This window comes from Apodemus sylvaticus, chromosome 7 (genome assembly GCF_947179515.1).
Source record: "Apodemus sylvaticus chromosome 7, mApoSyl1.1, whole genome shotgun sequence".
In the NCBI taxonomy this organism is placed as follows: domain Eukaryota; kingdom Metazoa; phylum Chordata; class Mammalia; order Rodentia; family Muridae; genus Apodemus; species Apodemus sylvaticus.
In genome coordinates, this window is record NC_067478.1 from 13970575 (window position 1) to 13990111 (window position 19537).

Here is a 19537-nt window from a genome sequence, read left to right on the forward strand (position 1 = left end):
ATGTTGTAAAATAGGGAAAGTCTATAATTTCCCTAGCTAATTATCTAGTCATCCTTGTCTAAAACCATCTCACCATATGTAACAAAGATTTATTTCTTGCCATTCTGTTCTAGTCCTTATTTCAGGACTACAATGACTAGGTTTTGTTTAAATCAGGGCCTTAGATAGCCTAGAATGATCTTAACCCATGGTCCTCTTGCTTCCACCACCCAAGTACTAGGATTGCAGAAATGCAGTACTACCATGCCTAGCCCCTTAGAATCACTTAGTTAGCACATAAAGAAAGTTTGAAGCTTTCAACTTTGTTTTTGCTACTCAAGATCACTTCTTGGGATTTATGTGAAATTTCATGGCTAGTTTTTCTGTCCTTGCCAAAAAGATGTCTGTTTTGAGGAAAATTGTTTTCTAGAATGGCGCATTAATCTTCTAACATTACACAGCTATTCGGAAGCTCCTTTCAGATTGAGCCACACTTATCATTTCTGCATCCTTCTGACACAGGCTCCAGCACCGGTTTTTGTAACTGGTTTTGTTGGTGATGGTTGGGGTATGTTTGTTTGAAGGCCAGGACTACCTCAAATGTCATCATCAAGAATGAATCCCTGAGCCAGGCGGTGGTGGCGCACGCCTGTAATCCCAGCACTCTGGGAGGCAGAGGCAGGCGGATTTCTGAGTTCGAGGCCAGCCTGGGCTACAGAGTGAGTTCCAGGACAGCCAGGGCTATACAGAGAAACCCTCTCTCAAAAAAACAAATCCAAAAAAAAAAAAAAGAATGAATCCCTGGGGCTGGAGAGATGGCTCAGCAGTTAAAATCACTTACTGCTCTTCCAGGGGTCTTGAGTTCAATTCCCAGCAACAATATGGTGGCTCACAACCACCTGTAATTAGATATGATGCCCTCGTCTGGTGTGTCTGAAGACAGCAACAGTGTACTCACATATATATAAATAAATATTAAACAAAAAAGAATGACTCCCTGCCAGTAGTGATAGATAGTACATGTGTTTTGAGAAGAAGAGGTGGATCTCTGTGAGTTCAAGGCCAGCGTGGTCTACATGATAGTCAAGAGCTGGATAGCATGACCCTGTCTGCAAAACAAAAGGCCCTCTACCTCCTTTGAAACAATGGCCTGGAGCCCACCAATTAGGCTGGTTGACCAGTACTTTCCAAGGATATGCCTGACACCTGTGAAATACTGTCTTCAGAGAAGAGAAGGCTCACAAAGCCTCGGGAGGTTAAAGGTCTTACATGCAGGAGGACAAAAACTTGAAAGATTAATGGGGGTGGAGACTAACCAGCCAAAGTGCAGAAAGAAAGACATGTGGGGATCTGCCTACCAGCTACAGGGTTACAGGTTTCTGGAGTTACTCTGGAATGGGCTTTCCAGTTGTGCAACTCCTTTTGAGTTATCCCTGTTTCTTGTAAATAACCCCTAACCTGTTAGTAATTTCAATAAAATACTCAATGGACATTGGCCCAATCATTACCTTGGTCTGTTATGAGCTTCCTTTTTGGGTGAGGACATGTGTGTGTGTTTCCTCTACTCAGGAAAAGTCAGTCATACAATTTCCCCACACTCAGCTTTTAACATGGATAAACTTTTTACATGGGGACTGAACTCAGGTCTTCAAACTTGTGAAAGAAGAATGTTACTACTGCCTTAGCCATCTTCCTACCCATGAGCCCTAAGACCCCTAGAATTTGGAACTCCTCCCTTGATACTTCTCATTGGGAGCTCTTTCTCACTTTAATAAATCTACATATTCCTAAAAACAAAACCAAGCAAATGAACAAAAAACCCTAGAAATTTAATTAGTTATAGAAATTCAGAAAAATAATTTTCTATGTGGAATTTCCTGAGAAGAAAATTTATTTGCATCAGAAAACCATTAAGAAACAACAGGTCTGGAGAGATGGCTTGGCAGTTAAAAGCACTGACTGCTCTTCCAGAGGTCCTGAGTTCAATTCTCAGCAACCACATGGTGGCTCACAACTATCTGTAATGGGCCTGATGTCCTCTCTCCTGGCGTGTCTGAAGACAGCTACAGTGTACTCACATACATACATACATACATACATACATACATACATACATACATCTTTTTTAAAAAAGAAAGAAAGGAAAAGGAAAAAAGAAAGGAAAGCATGAACCTGATAGTGGTGCACTCCTTTAGTCCCAGCACTCATGAGGTAGAGGTAGGTGGATCTCTATTAAGTTCAAGCTAGCCTGAATTCCAGTATATTCAGGGTTATACAGGAAAGACTTCTCAAAAAACCAAAATAAGGAAGGAAGGAAGGAAGGAAGGAAGGAAGGAAGGAAGGAAGGAAGGAAGGAAGGAAGGAAGGAAGGAAGGAAAACCACAATAACAACTTTATAAAGCATTGATTGGTATGTTACTGGTATGTCTCCATATAGTTGGCTTACATGTGGGAGCAAAAAAGGAAAAAGAAAAAAAAAAAAGAAGAACTGAACATCTAAAATTTATGGGAAAATAGAAAAATAAGGATGGCTTGTCATGAAAATATTTAGGAATGCAATGTAACATTATATATTTGAACTTCATTTATGACATGTCAGTTCATGGATTGGTTGTAGAACCTATTCATATTAAATACTCATTATATGTTAATCTTTTATGCTTATCTGATGAGTGAAAACAAAAAAAGCACACAGCACAACTTCAATGTCGGAATCTTCAAGCATGAAGTTACATTATTTTGAGGCTAGTATAATCTTCAGGGCGCATGTCACTGAAAAATTATCACAATAAAACCTACATACATGCACACCTGAATATATCCGTACATTCACATCAACACACACACACACACACACACACACACACACATTTTTAAATAAATATACTTATTCCAATTACAATAAAACAAGCCAGGAATACTGATGGATAATACGGTTTTACATATAATAACACTCTGTATTTGTCCATTATACATGTTTTTACTAGAACACTCTCCAGCCTCCTGGTCTCACCATATTATCACGGTAAATTACAAGGAAGAAGCAAATCACAGGCAGGTTTCAATTTCCATCATGTAGTTCCTGCAGGAATTGCCCCTGCCAAGATATGGAGGCATACACCTGTAATCCCAGTCACTGGAGGATGAGGCAGAAAAACTGCTGTGCATTAAGGGCCAGCCTGAACTATACATGATTAACAGACCAGACTATGTAAAGTTGCACAGACCTTATCTCAGACATCATCATCATCATCATCATAAATCTGTCATCACAAATAATTTTTACATAAGATGTACCTATAAAAAAGTTAGTAAGGACTATCAAATAGTCTTTAGGTTATTTTAAAGTCTGCATTGAAAGTCAGTATGATGACATATGCCTGTAACTCCAGCACTCAGGAAGAGAAGCCAACAGTATCAATATATATTCAAAGCTATCTTGGGCTAAATAGCAAATTTCTGACTCAAAACAAAATGAAAATCTATAGAGCTTTCCTTTTTTCTGCCTGATTTTGAGTCAAAATCTTGCTATGCATGCCAGGATGGCTTGCAATTCCCAATCTTCCTGCCTTGACTTCCTAAGTGCTAAGAATTACAAGCAAATACCACCATCCCTGGACTCCTTTCCTGTGTCTTTATACTGTGAACACACTACATTTACAAGCTTATCTATTGTACAGATACAACATTTTACACTCTATACTTTATTAAAGTCACTATATTAAACATTACTGAACATAACAAATTTTTAAAGCAATTTTTAAATATTTGTTTTATTTTTTAAAGGTTTGTTTATTATAAGTACACTGCAGCTGTCTTCAGACACACCAGAAGAGGGCATCCTTACAGATGGTTGTGAGCCACCATGTGGTTGCTGGGATTTGAACTCAGGACCTCTGGAAGAGCAATTGGTGCTTTTAACCTCTGAGCCATCTCTCCAGCCCTTTAGATAAGCCCAGAATGTATTCCAAGAACACGGTGGATATAAATTTTTATAATATGGTACTATAAATTAATTAATATGCCACACACACTGCCTTTTAGAACACCCTTTCACCATTCTGCCAACTCAGTAGGTGCTCTAACTATCAACAGTCAGTCAACTGAGCTTTACACTCCTCAGATCTGGATAACAAAAGGCTTTAAGTAGAAATGCCTGACAGAAGTCCATGCAATTACAGAAGTGTTATAAGTGGGATCCAAAGTTTTGTTAGACTGATAACTCACACCTCAAAGTACCTTAGTTGTAACTTCAATAATTAAGACCCCAACCAAAATCCAGTAATATGGTGTTAATGTACAATGTTTATTAGTTTAATTCATTTAGCACAATGATACAATAAAAATGTCCCAATATACAAACTGTTAAAAGTCTAAAGTCACACACAAAAAAAAAACACAAATGAAACTATAATTTGTAAAAATAAATAGATAAATAAATAAATAGGCTTCTACATCTTCATTATTGGGTAAGACAGGGGTAGAGAGAAAAAAATGAGAATCATTACATTTAAGTAGAGAGGTCCCATCTGGTCTGTGACTGTCACAGTAACCACTTTTTCTTTTTTCAAGAAACAGATTACTTCCTAAGTAGCTATATATGAAACACCTTATTGCTTTCAAAGTAAAATATCCAAATGCCACAGTTGAAGACAACAAACTATATTAAATTTCATCTCGCTATTAGCAGAAAATCAGAACATTTATAGAAACTCATAAAACACATTAAAATTTTTTAAACAAAATAAATATGATAAATGAAAATAAATGTGGAATAAATCAATGTTGATCATGAAGTTTGAGTGTTTATTCCCTAGCATCTCTACCTATCTGTCAGAAAAAAATTTAGAGACTAATTTAAAAAAAAAAAAAAAGCAACAGAAACACACCAAAGATGATTTTAAAAAGCAAATGGTACCATTATTTTTAAAAAGTTCCCTGGCCAATTCCACTACCCCAATAAAAAGGGGTGGGGGATTAAAAGAACATCTTGGAAGATGAGCTATATAAACCTCAACTGTCTCGACCTTCAGAGGGAGCACTTAGCAAAGGATACTAGCCTTGTGATATCTTTCCAGTGGAAGTCAGTGCTTCTTCAATTGCAGGCACTGCAAGAACATTCCTAAATGTTCTTGTAATGTTATTCTGATTTTACCTTGTAAAAGTACTTACTGTGGGGGGTGGGGGGGAGTGTTTATTTCTGAGACAAGGTTTCACACAGCTCAGGATAGCCTTAAACTCACTACGTAGCTCAGACTAGTTTCCTACTTCTCAAAATTCTTGACTCTTCTTAAAGAAGTCTTGAAATCTCAGGTATAAGTCACTACACCCAGGTTTCAAAAGTAGTTTTAGGTCAAAAGATCAAAAGCAATATGCTCTGAAACTTTCCTCAAATGTAGTGTAAGCTGTTTCTCTTAATCTCCAATGTGCAGTACCTTGGAGGCTGAAATACCTTCTGTAACCAAAAGGACAGAAATAAGCTTGTTTCACACTCTAGTTCTTATATCAGAATTCCTCTAAGATCTCAAATATGTCCTAGCATGTATGCTCTATTCCTAAAAACCCAAAGCTTAACCAAAGTTTCCCCAGTACTTATCTAAATGACTCTAGCTTTTATAGTTTTAATTTTACTTATTTCTTTGGAAAAATGAAGAACAGAAAGTATCGATGAAACAATTCTAATTTCATGGTACAGGATTTCATATGTGATCCACCCAGTCTATTGGAATGTTGCATAAAAAAGCACTCAGGAGCTCAAACTGCCTTTAATCCTAACACACTTCATGAATAATCAGACAATTTCTCCAGAAGCCAAGCATAGTGACACCTGCCTGTATGTTTCAAGGCTAGCCTGAGTGACACAGTAAAATGTGGACTATGGGTCAGGGTCTGTGCCTGGGGGGCGGGTATGCAGGCCACTTCAGCTTGGTTGCTCTAGAAGCTTGCTAAGCTGCCAGTGCTTCTCTGTTGTTTAGGAGAAATTGTTTTCTATCCTGTCACTGCCTGCTACACTACTGCGGGGGTAGGGGGGTGGGGTGGTGGTGGGGGGTGGGTGTCAAGGACATTACAATTCTGTTCAGGTTTACCTTCCCAATTCTTACTTTGATACTTTATGATTATGTTCAAAATGTAACCAGTTATTTTAAAAATATCAACACATAGTAATTGTGTTGTCAAATTTTCAGAAGAATGTAAGACAAATAGTTAATATAGTTTATGATATTAACCCACCATGCAAACAGCAAAGACACTGGGGGAAAAAAGTCTGTGTGTCACTGTGTAGCCCTGGCCAGCTGGAACTCATAGAGATCAGTCAGCCTCTGAATGCTTAACTAAAGTTACTCACAACATCCAGCACAAGTTACAATTTCATTCAGATAAATAATTTTTCAATTCTAAAACATTAATTTCAGATTTTAGTAAGGTGGAGAGAAACACTGGTAGCATGAAAGCCTAACCTTCACTAAAAGCAAGCTCACAGAGGGCAAACGGGAGGGGCGGGAGAGGGAGATTCACTGCAGCTCGGTGGCCTCACCCCTTTATGAAAGCACACATTCTCATTTAGTTTTTACAGTATGCTGATTTACATTGAATATGCAAAAAAGGACAAGGCCAACAAAAAATATAAAAATGATAAAATGAATTCAAAAGAAAACAATGAAAAGAAACAGTTGATGACCTTTATAAAAATAGTAAAAGAGTTCATTTTGCACATTGTGCTCACAAAGGGAAAGGAGGTTCCATCAAGCCCTGCAGAACACAAGAGGCAGGTGGCTTGCTCAGGCATCAGCAGAAATAGGCCCCGAAGAACTACCCTCAGCTTCTTCTACATGGTGTCCAGGAAGGAAAAGCAAAGCTGCAAAATGCTGAAGGTTTTAGAAGTGTAACGGTGCTTAGGAAAGATCACTGGTCTGGTGTTGCAGCAGCCCCAGTGTTGAGAGACACTCTAGTCTTCTAGGAGGAGAAAAATAGAAAGGGAAGAAGAAACAGGAAGGGGAAGGAGAGGGTGGAAAAGCACAGGTCATTAGTAAACAGCAAGTTCAATACAGCAAGATGCTCACATAAACTCCACTATGCGATTAGTGGGGCTGCTCTTCTCTCAGCTCTACAGACAACTTTGAGGAAAACTGAGAGGGGAGTTTTTAATTAGAGCACTGAGCCAGATGCTCTAATTAGTGATGGCCAAATGAGAAGCAAGTCATAACATGCTCCCCCGAACATGCATACTCTATTTTTCCCTCCTCCAATGCAATCTGTATACTCATAAAACACCTGTTTTTAAAAATAATTATTAAAGAGGCCAACCTCAAAACCCAAATATTTCAGATGTGAACACTGAGTTTCACCTAAGGTAGGAAAGTCATTCCAAAGCAGAAAGACTGGCTCTTATGGTGCCAATGGGCAAGTCACTAACTAAAGAGATGGGATTCCCTCTGTCATGGGGAAACTCTTGATGTTTCAAGACTGTGTGTGTGTGTGTGTGTGTGTGTGTGTGTGTGTGTGTGTTGGCTGCACAGCCCTGCCCCACCCACTGTATTATTAAGAATTTATCAAATACTAAGTCTCAGGGCTAGAGAATGACTCAGTAGCTAAGGGCTCTTCCTGCATTTCCAGAGCAGCATCTAACTGCCAGCACCCACAGCAGGTGATTTACAGCTGCCTGACAAAGCGGCCCCAACTATCTCCTCACACCTCAACACACACAGTTTAAAACAACAACAACAACTACAACAACAACAAAAACCCATTAAACGAGAAACGTCTTTTTCTCGTCAGGCTTAAAATCCTATTGGAGCAGTCTAGCCTAGATTTGACAGATGCTCCCTTCCTGTGTAAAACAATACCCACTTGTTCCACAAAGCTATTCAGAGGGCTCTCTTCCAACCCTTCCTTTTTCCAGCACTAACTCCAGCCTAACTTAATATACTTTTTTGCTCTTTGCTTTGTTTTTAATTGTGTGTGTGTGTGTGCAGGTAGATGTACCTTGAGTCCAGAGGAAGATTCCCTGGTTGTTACCTATCCAACAATACCCTGCTGGAAATTAAAGCCAGAGCCCTGCAAGGTAATACAGCTCTTAACCACTGAGCTGTCTCTTCAGTCCTGGCTTAATTTTCTGGGAAAGGGACTAGTTATATAGTCCAAACTAGCCTACCTCAAACTGCCTGCCAAGTATGGGATTATAGATGTCTTTAAGCAAAGAACTATTTTGCAAATCATATCTTTCCTTCCACAGCAGTAGTAATAATACATGAAAATACAAATGTTAATAACATTACCCTTGTACTTGTTTACAATTTTCCGAATACAGTATTTATGAATTGCTAGTAACAAAGTTAATTTTATGGAGTACAACTTAGATTTACGGGCCTGTCAGTAGTGGTGCACAGCTTTAATCCCAGCTCTTGGGAGACAGAGGCAGGCGGACTTCTGGATTTCTGAGTTCAAGGCCAGCCTGGTCTACAGATTGAGTTCCAGGACAGCCAAGGCTACACAGAGAAACCCTGTCTCAAAATAGCCAAAAAGAACTTAGATTTACAAAAAAATAGAACCTGGATTTCAATTACTTTGAGGTAAATACCAATTACTTTTAGAGAGTAGTTCTGGAAGTTGAACCTAAGACCTCATGTTAATCAAGTAATTATCACTAAACTACATCTGTGGGTCTTTTACTGTGAAATAAAGTTTTAATAAATTGCCAAAGCTGGCCCCAAAACTCATTCTATAGAGAAGCCTCAAAACTTGTGCCTTACCCTTGTGCCTCTGCCTACCAAGTATATGGGATAGACCCAGGCCACTAAATCTATCTTACAATATTTCCTATGGTTAGAAAATACTGTGTCGGCCGGTTGGTGGGGGCGCACGCCTGTAATCCCAGCACTCTGGGAGGCAGAGGCAGGCGGATTTCTGAGTTCGAGGTCAGCCTGGTCTACCAAGTGAGTTCCAGGACAGCCAGGGCTATACAGAGAAACCCTGTCTTGAAAAAACCAAATCCAAAAAACAAAAAAAAAAACAAAACCAAAAAAAAAAAAAAAAAAAAAAAAAGAAAATACTGTGAAATACTGTGTCAGATCTGGAGAAATGCCTCATCAGTTAAGAGTACCTTTGGCTGTTGCAGAGGACCTGAGTTCTGTTCCCAACACCCATGTGGTGGCTCACAACCAACTGTAACTTCACCTCCAAGGGATCCAATACATTCTTCTGGCCTTCTCAGGCTCCCACACACATGTATACTCATGCAAGCACATACTTAAAGCACATAATTAAAGAAATAATGCCGGGCAGCGGTGGTGGTGCATGCCTTTAATCCCATGCACTTGGGAGGCAGAGGCAGGTGGATTTCTGAGTTCGAGGCCAGCCTGGTCTACAGAGTGAGTTCCAGGAAAGCCAGGGCTACACAGAGAAACCCTGTCTTGAAATAAATAAATAAATAAATAAATAAATAAATAAATAAATAAATAAATAAATAAATAGTATAATTTATGGAACTTGCCATTGCTTAAAAAAAGGCTTCTAAAAAAAGATTTAGAAGCGAACAACTCTATAGTGGTTCAAGAAAAGGCTTTTCATGCTTCAAGCATACAAAAATTGAAACAGGTACATTTTGTGCTTGCCTCCAATATACTGACATAAATCAAAATGCTGCACCCCAGAGTTAGAGTTTTCTGATACAAAAAAACATGTACTCTCCTTGAGCACTAAAAACCAAACTCATTTGCAATGGTCAGCAGGTCAGGCTGACCACAACTGCAGATAAGTGCAGTTCTTTACAGAACACAATGCATGGCTCTCCCACAGGTCCCTGAGAAAAGTCTTATTATATAACACAGCACATCCCATGTGACAAACTCCCCGCTATGGCTCTGGCAATTTTGCTCACTATAAACACAGCAGGGGTGAAGGGTGGGGGGTTCATGCTGTTTAAGAGTTAAAACCCTAAAGGAACTTGGTGCTGAACGACCATCAGAGCCTTAGTCTGGACTAGAAGTTAAAGTCAGAAACAAATCCCAAAAGTTAAGGGGAAAGATACAAGAAGGGAAAAAATGAAAAACAAAACAAAAAACAAACTAATTTATGGTTGTGGGTTTCTTTCTTTTATTATTTTTTTATTTTTTTTAAAGTATTGACTTGTGAAGAAACTAAGTGCAGAGCATATTCAGGTTGGCGCCTGCCTATCAGAGGGCAGACAAAGGCCTTTCTTATGGCAATGTGATAGCTTTTCTATATCTGTTAGAGTTCTTTCAAGATCTACCCAACTTGCTAGGTAGGTGGTGGCAAACACCTTTAATCCCAGCGCTTGGGAGGCAGAGGCAGGCAGATTTCTGGATTTCTGAGTTGGAGGCCAGCCTGGTCTACAGAGTGAGTTCCAGGACAGCCAGGGATACACAGAGAAACCCTGTCTCGAAAAAAACCAAAAAAAAAAAAAAAGGATTCATCCAACTCTAATAAACATTTAAGGACTATGAAAATAAACTCTCTCTTTCTATTGTTAAGAGATGCCATGGGTTTAAACATAACCAACAAGAGCAGCTATGTTCTCAGAAATAACATATACTTTCATTTATAATACGTAAAAGGTACTTATCAAGATGTTCACTATGGAAACTTTCACATTTGAGGAATTCTAGAGGCCTCTTACCTATAGTGTTATTTCCCTCCATTCCATGATCACCATTGGCTAGAAGTGTTGGTTTAGAAGATGGGATACCTGCAAAAATCACAAAGAATAATTATTAACTGCAAAAAAAAAAAAAAAAAACTGACTATGGAAAGTGTGTTACTCTGTAGTATTAGCAGTCCAAAGCACATCTTTGTCAATCTTCAATAAAAGCAAACACAATAACTCCAGCCACCACAAGAAAAGCCTTTCTTTTTCTCTTTTTCTCTTTTTAGATGTATTTATTCTATTTACATAAGAAGGATGTGTGTGTGTGTGTGTGTTTGTGTTTGTGTTGCCCAAGAAGGGAGATGGATCTCCAGAAGCCAATGGATATGTATGAAGCCACCAGATGTGAATACTGAAAACCAAACCCAGGACTAAACTAGAACAGCAGCTCTTAGCCACAGAGACATCTTTTCACCCTGAAAAAGTCCTAAGTGGTATTGTTTGTTTGTTTAGGGGATTAGGGATTGAAGACAGCGTTTCTATGTGTAGACCTGGCACCTGGCTATCCTAGAACTCACTCTCTGACTAAGAGATCTCCCTGCCTCATAATCAAAGGTGTGCACCACCACTACCCCAGTGCTAAGTGGTTTTGCTCTATAAATTGTCAAAGATTACTAACAGATTCTAGTTTTTAAAAAACAACTACAAAGTACCTCAGGTTAAATAAGCATGTTTCTTTCACCTGAAATGATCGGGGACTTAGGGCACTCCTCCAGTAGAAGCTTTACAACACCATTATTGTTCCTGGACAAAAAGACTATATACATCAACTACCAGGAGTCCTCTGTTCTATTCTGTTGTGAGATTGGGGGGGGTGGGGGTGGGAGTGGTCTCAAAACAGGGTCCTTATAGCCCAGTTCGGCCAATAGCTTGTTTGTATAAATATATATGAAGTATGGATAAAAAAGGGTATGGTGGTGCACTTAGAATGTGAGAGAGGAGAATTATTAAGTTCATGATCTTCTTTGAGGCCAATCTGGGCTACATGCGACCCTGCCTCTGAAAATCAAATAAAAAGTAGGTCAAGGTTTTGTGATTTTTGTAAATGGTTACCTAACTGTTGAGTATTCTTTGCTGAAAAGACTATCTTTACCTTATTGAATTCCTGATGTGAATGTGGGACTTTGTGGAAAATCAATTGACAAATGTTTAATGTTGGTCTTTTTCTGGACTTTCTATTCTGTTAGTAGTGGGTTGTTTTGTTTTTTTCAGAATGTGTGCGTGCATATGTATGTCAAACTCAAGAGTTTTGCACTTTTAGTGCTTTGCTCTTAGTGGCTTAAAAAATTTATTCTAACCCTGGGCTTTCTATTCTGTTCTTTTCCATGGGTATTTAAGTCAAGGTATTCAGACATCATATAAGCTTGGTAACAAATGATTTTCTTTCTGAGCAGGGTCTTTCACAGTCTTGGAGGCTACAGAGAATTGGACTTTTCACTCATGACCAGTTTTGGATACTGTACTGGTTGTTTTTGTGTGTCAACTTGACACAAGCTGGAGTTATCACAGAGAAAGGAGCTTCAGGTGAAGAAATACCTCCATGAAATCCAGCTGTATGTAAGGCATTTTCTCAATTAGTGATGGTAGGGGGCATTGTGGGACTTGACATCTCTGGGCTTTGCTCTTAGAAGCTTGGGTCCTATAAGAGAGCAAGCTGAGCACACCAGGGCAAGCAAGCCAATAAGAAGCATCCCTCCATGACCTCTGCATTAGCTCCTGCTTCCTGACCTGCTTGAGTTCCAGTCTTGACTTCCTTTAGTGATGAACAGCAATGTGGAAGTGTATGCTGAATAAACCCTTTCCACCCCAACTTGCATCTTGGTCATGATGTTTTGTGCAGGAATAGAAACCGTGACTAAGACAGACACCCTCACCCATCTCCCTGGTTACACACTAATACTAAGAAAGGGAAAATCTGTTGAGCAGTGGTGGTGCACGCCTTTAATCCCAGCACTTGGGAGGCAGAGACAGGTGGATTTCTGAGTTCGATGCCAGCCTGGTCTACAGAGTGAGTTCCAGGACAGCCAGGGCTACACCGAGAAAAAAAAAAGAAAGAAAGAAATCTTCAGAGGTATTTTTTTCATAGATACTACTCTTCAAAGAAAAAAATCAAGAAGCTACACTATTAAAATACAAACACAGGCTTTTCCTTTGGAAGGTTAAAAAAAAAAAAAAGAAACTACAGTCAAGATTTCCCATGTCTAGAGCAGAAATCTTTGATAAAGATTTTTTTTTTTTTTTTTGGATTTGGTTTTTTCAAGACAGGGTTTCTCTGTGTAGACCAGGCTGGCCTTGAACTCAGAAATCTGCCTGCCTCTGCTTCCCAAGTGCTGGGATTACAGGCGTGCACCACCACTGCCGGCTTTTGATAAAGATTTTAATTGAAAAGAATGACCTGTTACCTCAGAGGAGCAAAGAGAGGCAAGGTACATCAGAGTAGAAATTAGAAAAAAAAAAAAAAGAGATGAAAGGGTGAAAAGACAAGTTCCATTAAATATGCATACATAACATGTGCCCTGCACATCCTTCACAGAATGTACTGTCCTTTTCCAGAGGGATCCGGATACGCTCCACCCCACACTTGGCATAAGGCCCCTTTCCTCAAACCATGAGCACTTAAGATTCATCATCCCTAGCTTAAGAAAGAGTACATATTTTTTAAAAATCTGTTCTGTTTTAAAATGTAAATTATTTAAAATGGAAATTTTACAAAAATTAGGGGGGTTTTTTGGCCATGAAAGTGGTGAAACTATTTTATAATCTGGTACTGTGACTAAAGGGTAGAAAAACAGAAAATCTCATTTTAAATGATTGAAATAAAACTTCCAAATAGTCTGGATTGAGCAGAGACAAAAAAGGCTTGAAGGAAATGAGTTTCAAGGGGACAGTCGGTCATTCAGATGTCTCTGCACTTTCTGCCATTATCAAAGATGGGATCCTTCCGAGAATGCTAAAATTGGGAAGAATTAGGACAGTTTAAATTGTCCACTGTCTTTCTGTTCTCATCCTCCATTCCTTCCTCTCTTCCTTCCCACTCTAAAGTAATCAGAAAATATGAAAGTAACACCACTAGCAAATATTAAGAGGAAGAATAGGACACAGGATAGACACAGAAAGACTTTTAACAAAATCCTCTCTCAGATAAGCACATTAAAGAATGTACGTGAGGTTAAAGAGAACAACTTGTGTATTTTATGGATGCATCACCTGTCACGTAAAAAGCCTACAGCCTATGGCTTAGGCAGGAAATAGAAGGTGGGACATCTTGGAAAAGAAAGAATTCTGGATAGAGCCAGGTAGAAGATTCATCTGTAAGATGTGACGAGATGGGACACATGGTACCCGAGCACAGGTAACCAGCCACATGGCAGAATGTAGGCTGGAATAAATGGGGTATTTTAAGTTATATCTGTCAGAGAAGAGCCTAGCTATATGACCAAGGTATTTGTAAATATATTTAAATCTGAGTCTTATTTCTGGGGGCATGGGGCTGGGAGGAAGAACCAGGGCCTAACTTCAATAAAAAACCATATTGGGCACCAGAATGTTATAGAAAATATTTAATTTCAACCTAGGGCTTCTACCTCGCCTTTGATAATTCAGTTTCTGATAAAACACATAGAAGACCCTTACATCTATAAAAAGCCTTTATTAGCACTAATACTGTACAGATATCTACCCTCTATGCTATTAAAATAGATTTCCTATCAGTAACCTTGAGTTATTAGTTACTATGTTTCATCAGGGCTGCTCTTAACTCCAATTGGCCAACCCTCAAGGCCAGACTTTCTTCATTCCAAACCCATGGTGTCTTCTCCTCTCCCCACCTTCTTTTCTGTTCTAGGTTCTCCTCCAATTCCAAGCCCAGAAACCCTAAACTCCTCTGCCCAGCTATTGGCTGTTGACATCTTTATCCACCAATCAGTGATAACTTGGGAGTGGGGAAGGAAGGTGGATCTCCTTAAACTTTGGATCCATAAACCTGGATCTACATGCAGTCTCTGGTTGCAAACAGTATTTAACATAGCAAAAGACCAAACTTCAACAAGAAGATTTAGAAACAGGAGAGGGCTGGATAAATGCTTCATTGGTCTAATGTCCTATACTAATCTCTACAGGAGCTTGGGAAAAAGACATGTGCAAGCAATACTCATGCACATAAAAGTAAAATTAAATAAATCTTTTTTAAAAAGGTGGTGACACATGCCTTTAATCCCAGCACACCAGAGACAGAAGCAGGCAGAGCTCTGTGAATTCAGGCCAGCCTGATATGCAGAGGCATTTCCAGGATAGCAGCAGAGAAAAACTGCCTTGGGGAGAAGGAGTCTGCAAAGCTGGGTAGGGTGGTACCTACCTAATGTCATCTCTACACTTGAGTGAGGAAAGAGGGCTGAGAATTCAAAGTCAACTCCATGGAAGCAAGACATTAAAAAGTAATCAGGAATCTAGAAATTAACAAAGACAGCCTTAGGGCTGAAGAAATGGGTCAAAGAATACCATACTGCTCTTCCAGTAGACCAGAGTTTAGTTGCCAGCTCCCATACAGTGGGCAGACAACTGCCTGTAACTCCATTTCACCTCTGTGGATAGATACCTGCACTCATCTATACAAATGCAAACAAACAAACAAACAAAACACCCCACATATACACATAATTAAATATAAATCTTAAAAAATAATAGCTTCCAGTGATCTAGAAATCATGACAATATGCAGTCATTGAAAATAAACAAACACACAAAGAAACCACAGGCTAGATGTGGTTAGATGATTAGTACCTTGAATGAATAGCAAAGTTGCAAAATTTGGTCCCTCACCACATATCCAACCTTCACTCTATACTATAGTACAGTCAGCCTCCTGTCAGCTCCCAAATCAAAGTACACACTGGACATCATGCTGGAACAAGGTTCTATCTCACCAGTGATACTGATATCCAGGAGTCATGCCCAAGGGATTGTCCACAGACACTCTGTGGTAAAGCCAACACATACCTGCCAAAGGCAGGCATAGAAACAGCTAGCTATCCATCACAGCATCTCTCAAACAAGTCATCTAATAAAAAGTCAAGGAAAAGACAACAATCAGAGAGAACCAGTACCACCTAGTTAAACCATATAGACATACAGCTAGGTGAGCAATCTGAGCTACGCTCCCAGAACAAATAAGACCTACTTCCCTCAGAGAGACAAGATAATTAATCAAGCAACTAGGAAACAAAAATGTAGAGAGAATCAGTAGCATCACCTGTCAATAAAATGCTGTAGGCCTATTAGCTTAGGCAGCAAATAGGGAGGTGGAAGTTTTAGTATATAGAGAGGATTTCTAGGAATAGAGACAGGTGCAAAGGCGATTAGCCCCCAAACTCTGGGGGAGGATGGTCTCATGATCTGAGAACAAGGTAACCAACTAGGTGGCAAAACTTAGACTAGAATAACAGGATGATTAAATTATGAGCTAGTCAGGAAACAATCCAAGGCTTTTGACCTAGGCATTTATTCATATGTAAGAAGTCTTGGAGTTATTATTATGGGTAACTTATGTGCAAGCAGGAAAGCAAACAAAATTAAACAAAAGCATGGCCTAAACACAGTGAATTACTAATGACTAACAAATCCTTTTGAAATTTAGGTTTCCAATTATTTATATCAGGATTAAAAGAATTAAAAAAGAAGTTGTCAACTTCTAGAAAACAAGAATAATTTTTGAAAAGTTTCCTTAGCATATAATTCAAATTATTGAGATCATATCATAATAACTCTTTTACCACATTCTTGGCCACTTAAGTAAGTTTTCAAGATTAAAGTACCTACAAAAATAGAATATGGGAGACAGCTGGATGGCTCAGAGGTAAATGTGCTTGCTAAGCAAGGCTGACAGCCTGCAGCTGACCTTGGGGCTTGAGGGTTTCCTCCACTGCTACCTGTTGCCCTTCAGATATTTCCTTTCTCTTAATTCCTTTTTTAAAAAAAAGTTATTCTTTAATCTTCGTTTACAGTCTGGCACTACCCCCCACACCTTGATGTCTCTTAATTCTGTTAACTGTCAGAAAAAAAAAGAACGAAGACAAGACCACCACAGACTATCATTTTGAGGGCTCATCCTGGACTTCTAAAGGTTTCATTTCAGGTCCTCATCTCAGAATTGAGAGCCACTGACTCATCAAGGTGGGGTCAAAATCAGAGAAACCTTCAACTTCCCTACTAGCTGGCCTCCTAGACACCTGGAGTAAGTCAGACCCTCGGGTGCTTAGGAAGAGATCTCTTTGTCTATTTCTCAACCAGTGCATGGGCTAAATATTTTCTAGGGACTAATGAAAAGTGACTCCCAAGATAAACTCTTCATCATCATACAAATCTTTCAATCAAAGTAAACTCTGTAAATGAGAGGTAAAGTTCCCTAAAATTTCCATGTCTACATTTTCTTTTACATATGGGATTTCCAGATCTTGTCAAATGCTACAGGATGGATACAGATTCTAGCTGTAGTGGGCTTCATGTGTTTAATACAAGTCTGCTTTTTTTTTTTTTTTTAAAAAGTATCTATTTAGGCTTCACCCAAATATTATATATTAAGTCTCAGGGATTCTTTGGGCATCTCTAAATGAAATGTCCTGTAGTCATAGAAAGTCATCTTTTCTGTTAATCAGGAAGGCCATGGAAATGCCACCTAGTGGACTCTCAGTGTCCAGTCAGCAAAGAAGAGGGTCAACAAAGAAAAAAAATTCCCCATACGTACAAGGCCTTTCATTTATCTTCATACAACTGGAATGACTGGAAACAGAGATAACAGGTGTTGAAAGTTCCTCCCAAACCAAGTAACCCTGAGGACCAGATCTTCAACTGGCTTTGACAACAAAGTGTTCATTTTGGTCACCTGCAGGATCTTTGGTCACATAAATAATTTATGTGTTTCTCAGACGTTGTATTTAATCATATGAAATGTTATTTGGATAACTATTTCCACTAATGATTATCTTCCTGATAACATTATCTGTTTCTAAGAGTACTTCTCAGAGCAATAATGTGATTCTGATGCTTTATGTCGTAACCAATCATGTTTCCTGATTAAAGAAGTCTACCAGAAACTCTGTTGTCAAACTTAGAGATGATGTCAAATTGTGACTTCAACAAATAAAATCTGAATTTCAGGTTTGGTTCATATTGTTCACATCCACTGGAGGTTACAGACCGTACATGGTCATAGTCAACTCGTTAAAAATATTTATTTTATGTATATGAGTACACTATAGCTGTCTTCAGACACACCAGAAGAGAACACTTGATCCCATTACAGATGGTTGCGAGCCACCATGTGGTTGCTAGGAATTAAACTCAGGACCTCTGGAAGACCAGTTAAGTGCTCTTAACCACTGAGCCATCTCCCCAGCCCATAGTCAACTCTTATTGGTAAGTTATTGCCAATAGGAATTCTACAGGATTCTGAAAATACATTCTGGTGTACATTCCAGTCAGCTACAAAATTACAGACTGTACAGACTGTCCCAAAATAGGACACAACAGGGACTGAGTTTCCAAATTTATATAGGGGGTAGGGAAGGGGGGAGGCTGCTGAAATTATACCTAAACAGCCCTCCCCTTAACATGGTTGACTAAGAATAAGAAGCCTGTGTGAGCAGAGGAGTGGCCTTTAACTAAAGATGCTTAGTTAATGCTCCTGGAGGCTCAACATATACAACAGTCTGTAAGCCCATGGAATTTCCCCGTGTTTGTTATAAAAAAGAAATCAGGGAAATGAGAATGTTAACATATTAGAGAGCCCTGACTAGAATAATCCAACCAATGGGTCTGTTACAGCCTGGAGTTCCTTTACCTAAGGCATAGTAATTGATTTAAAAGACTTTTTGTTGTTGTTGTTGTTGTTTTACTACCCCCTTGCAAGAGAAAAGATAAGGAAAAAATTGGCTTCACAGTGCCTGTGGATAGTAATGTATAACCTGTACAAAAAAGGTGTCAGTGGAAAGTTCTTCCACAAGGAATGTTAAATAATACTCTATTTTACGCAACAACCACTAGAAATAATTCATAGGCAATTTCCTCTATTATTTATCATTATATAGATATTTTGTCAGCTGATTCTGATGCAGATACTTTAGAGAAAATGTTTATTGAAACAAAAAGAATTTCACCTTGCTGGGGTTTGCAGATTGCTTCTGAAAACAGCAGAATAGAGATTCTATCCCCTATCTGAGTTGTACAATAAATCCAATAAAATAAAATAAATTTCAACCACAGAAAATACATATCAGTTTCAAACTCAATGATTTTCAAAATTTAATGTGAGCTACTAATTGACTACAATCCACCACTGGATGAACTACTAAAGAGTTAAGTAATTTGTTTCAAATGTTAAGGAGATTCAGACTTAGTACAAGACAGGTAGCAAAGAGAACAGAGAAAGTTAACTATAGTAGACTACAAGCCGGGCGTGGTGGCGCTTGCCTGTAATCCCAGCACTTGGGAGGCAGAGGCAGGCGGATTTCTGTGTTCGAGGACAGCCTGGTCTTCAGAGTGAGTTCCAGGACAGCCAGGGTTACACAGAGAAACCCTGTCTCAAAACACACACACACACACACACACACACACACACACACACACACACACAGAGACTACAGGATGCATATGTGTATCATATAGGTCACAAATTGGACTGTATTTTGGTTATTTTGCCTTTGATTCATTCTCCTACTGGGCTCATTATGCAAAGAGAAGATAGCATTTTAGAATGGATCTTCTTAGTACACAAAGTAAAAAATTAAAACGTACATAGAAAAGGTTTCTGATTTAATTATAAAAGGTAGACTAAGACTATGTCAATTGTCTGGAATAGACCAAGCAGAAATCCTAGTGCCATATACTACTGAGACTACTTCA

General features: G+C 38.9%; 1 protein-coding gene across 8 annotated transcripts in view; it reads right to left on the reverse strand.

Annotated features, from left to right (window-relative positions):
* Map4 (microtubule associated protein 4) overlaps window positions 1-19537 on the reverse strand; it is a 142285-nt gene that overhangs the window by 73518 nt on the left and 49230 nt on the right. For all 8 annotated transcript variants that reach the window (XM_052187163.1, XM_052187161.1, XM_052187162.1 and 5 more), the window contains exon 3: window positions 10616-10684. In XM_052187163.1, the coding sequence (XP_052043123.1) occupies window positions 10616-10684 (69 nt within the window). The remainder of the gene's footprint in view (window positions 1-10615; window positions 10685-19537) is intronic.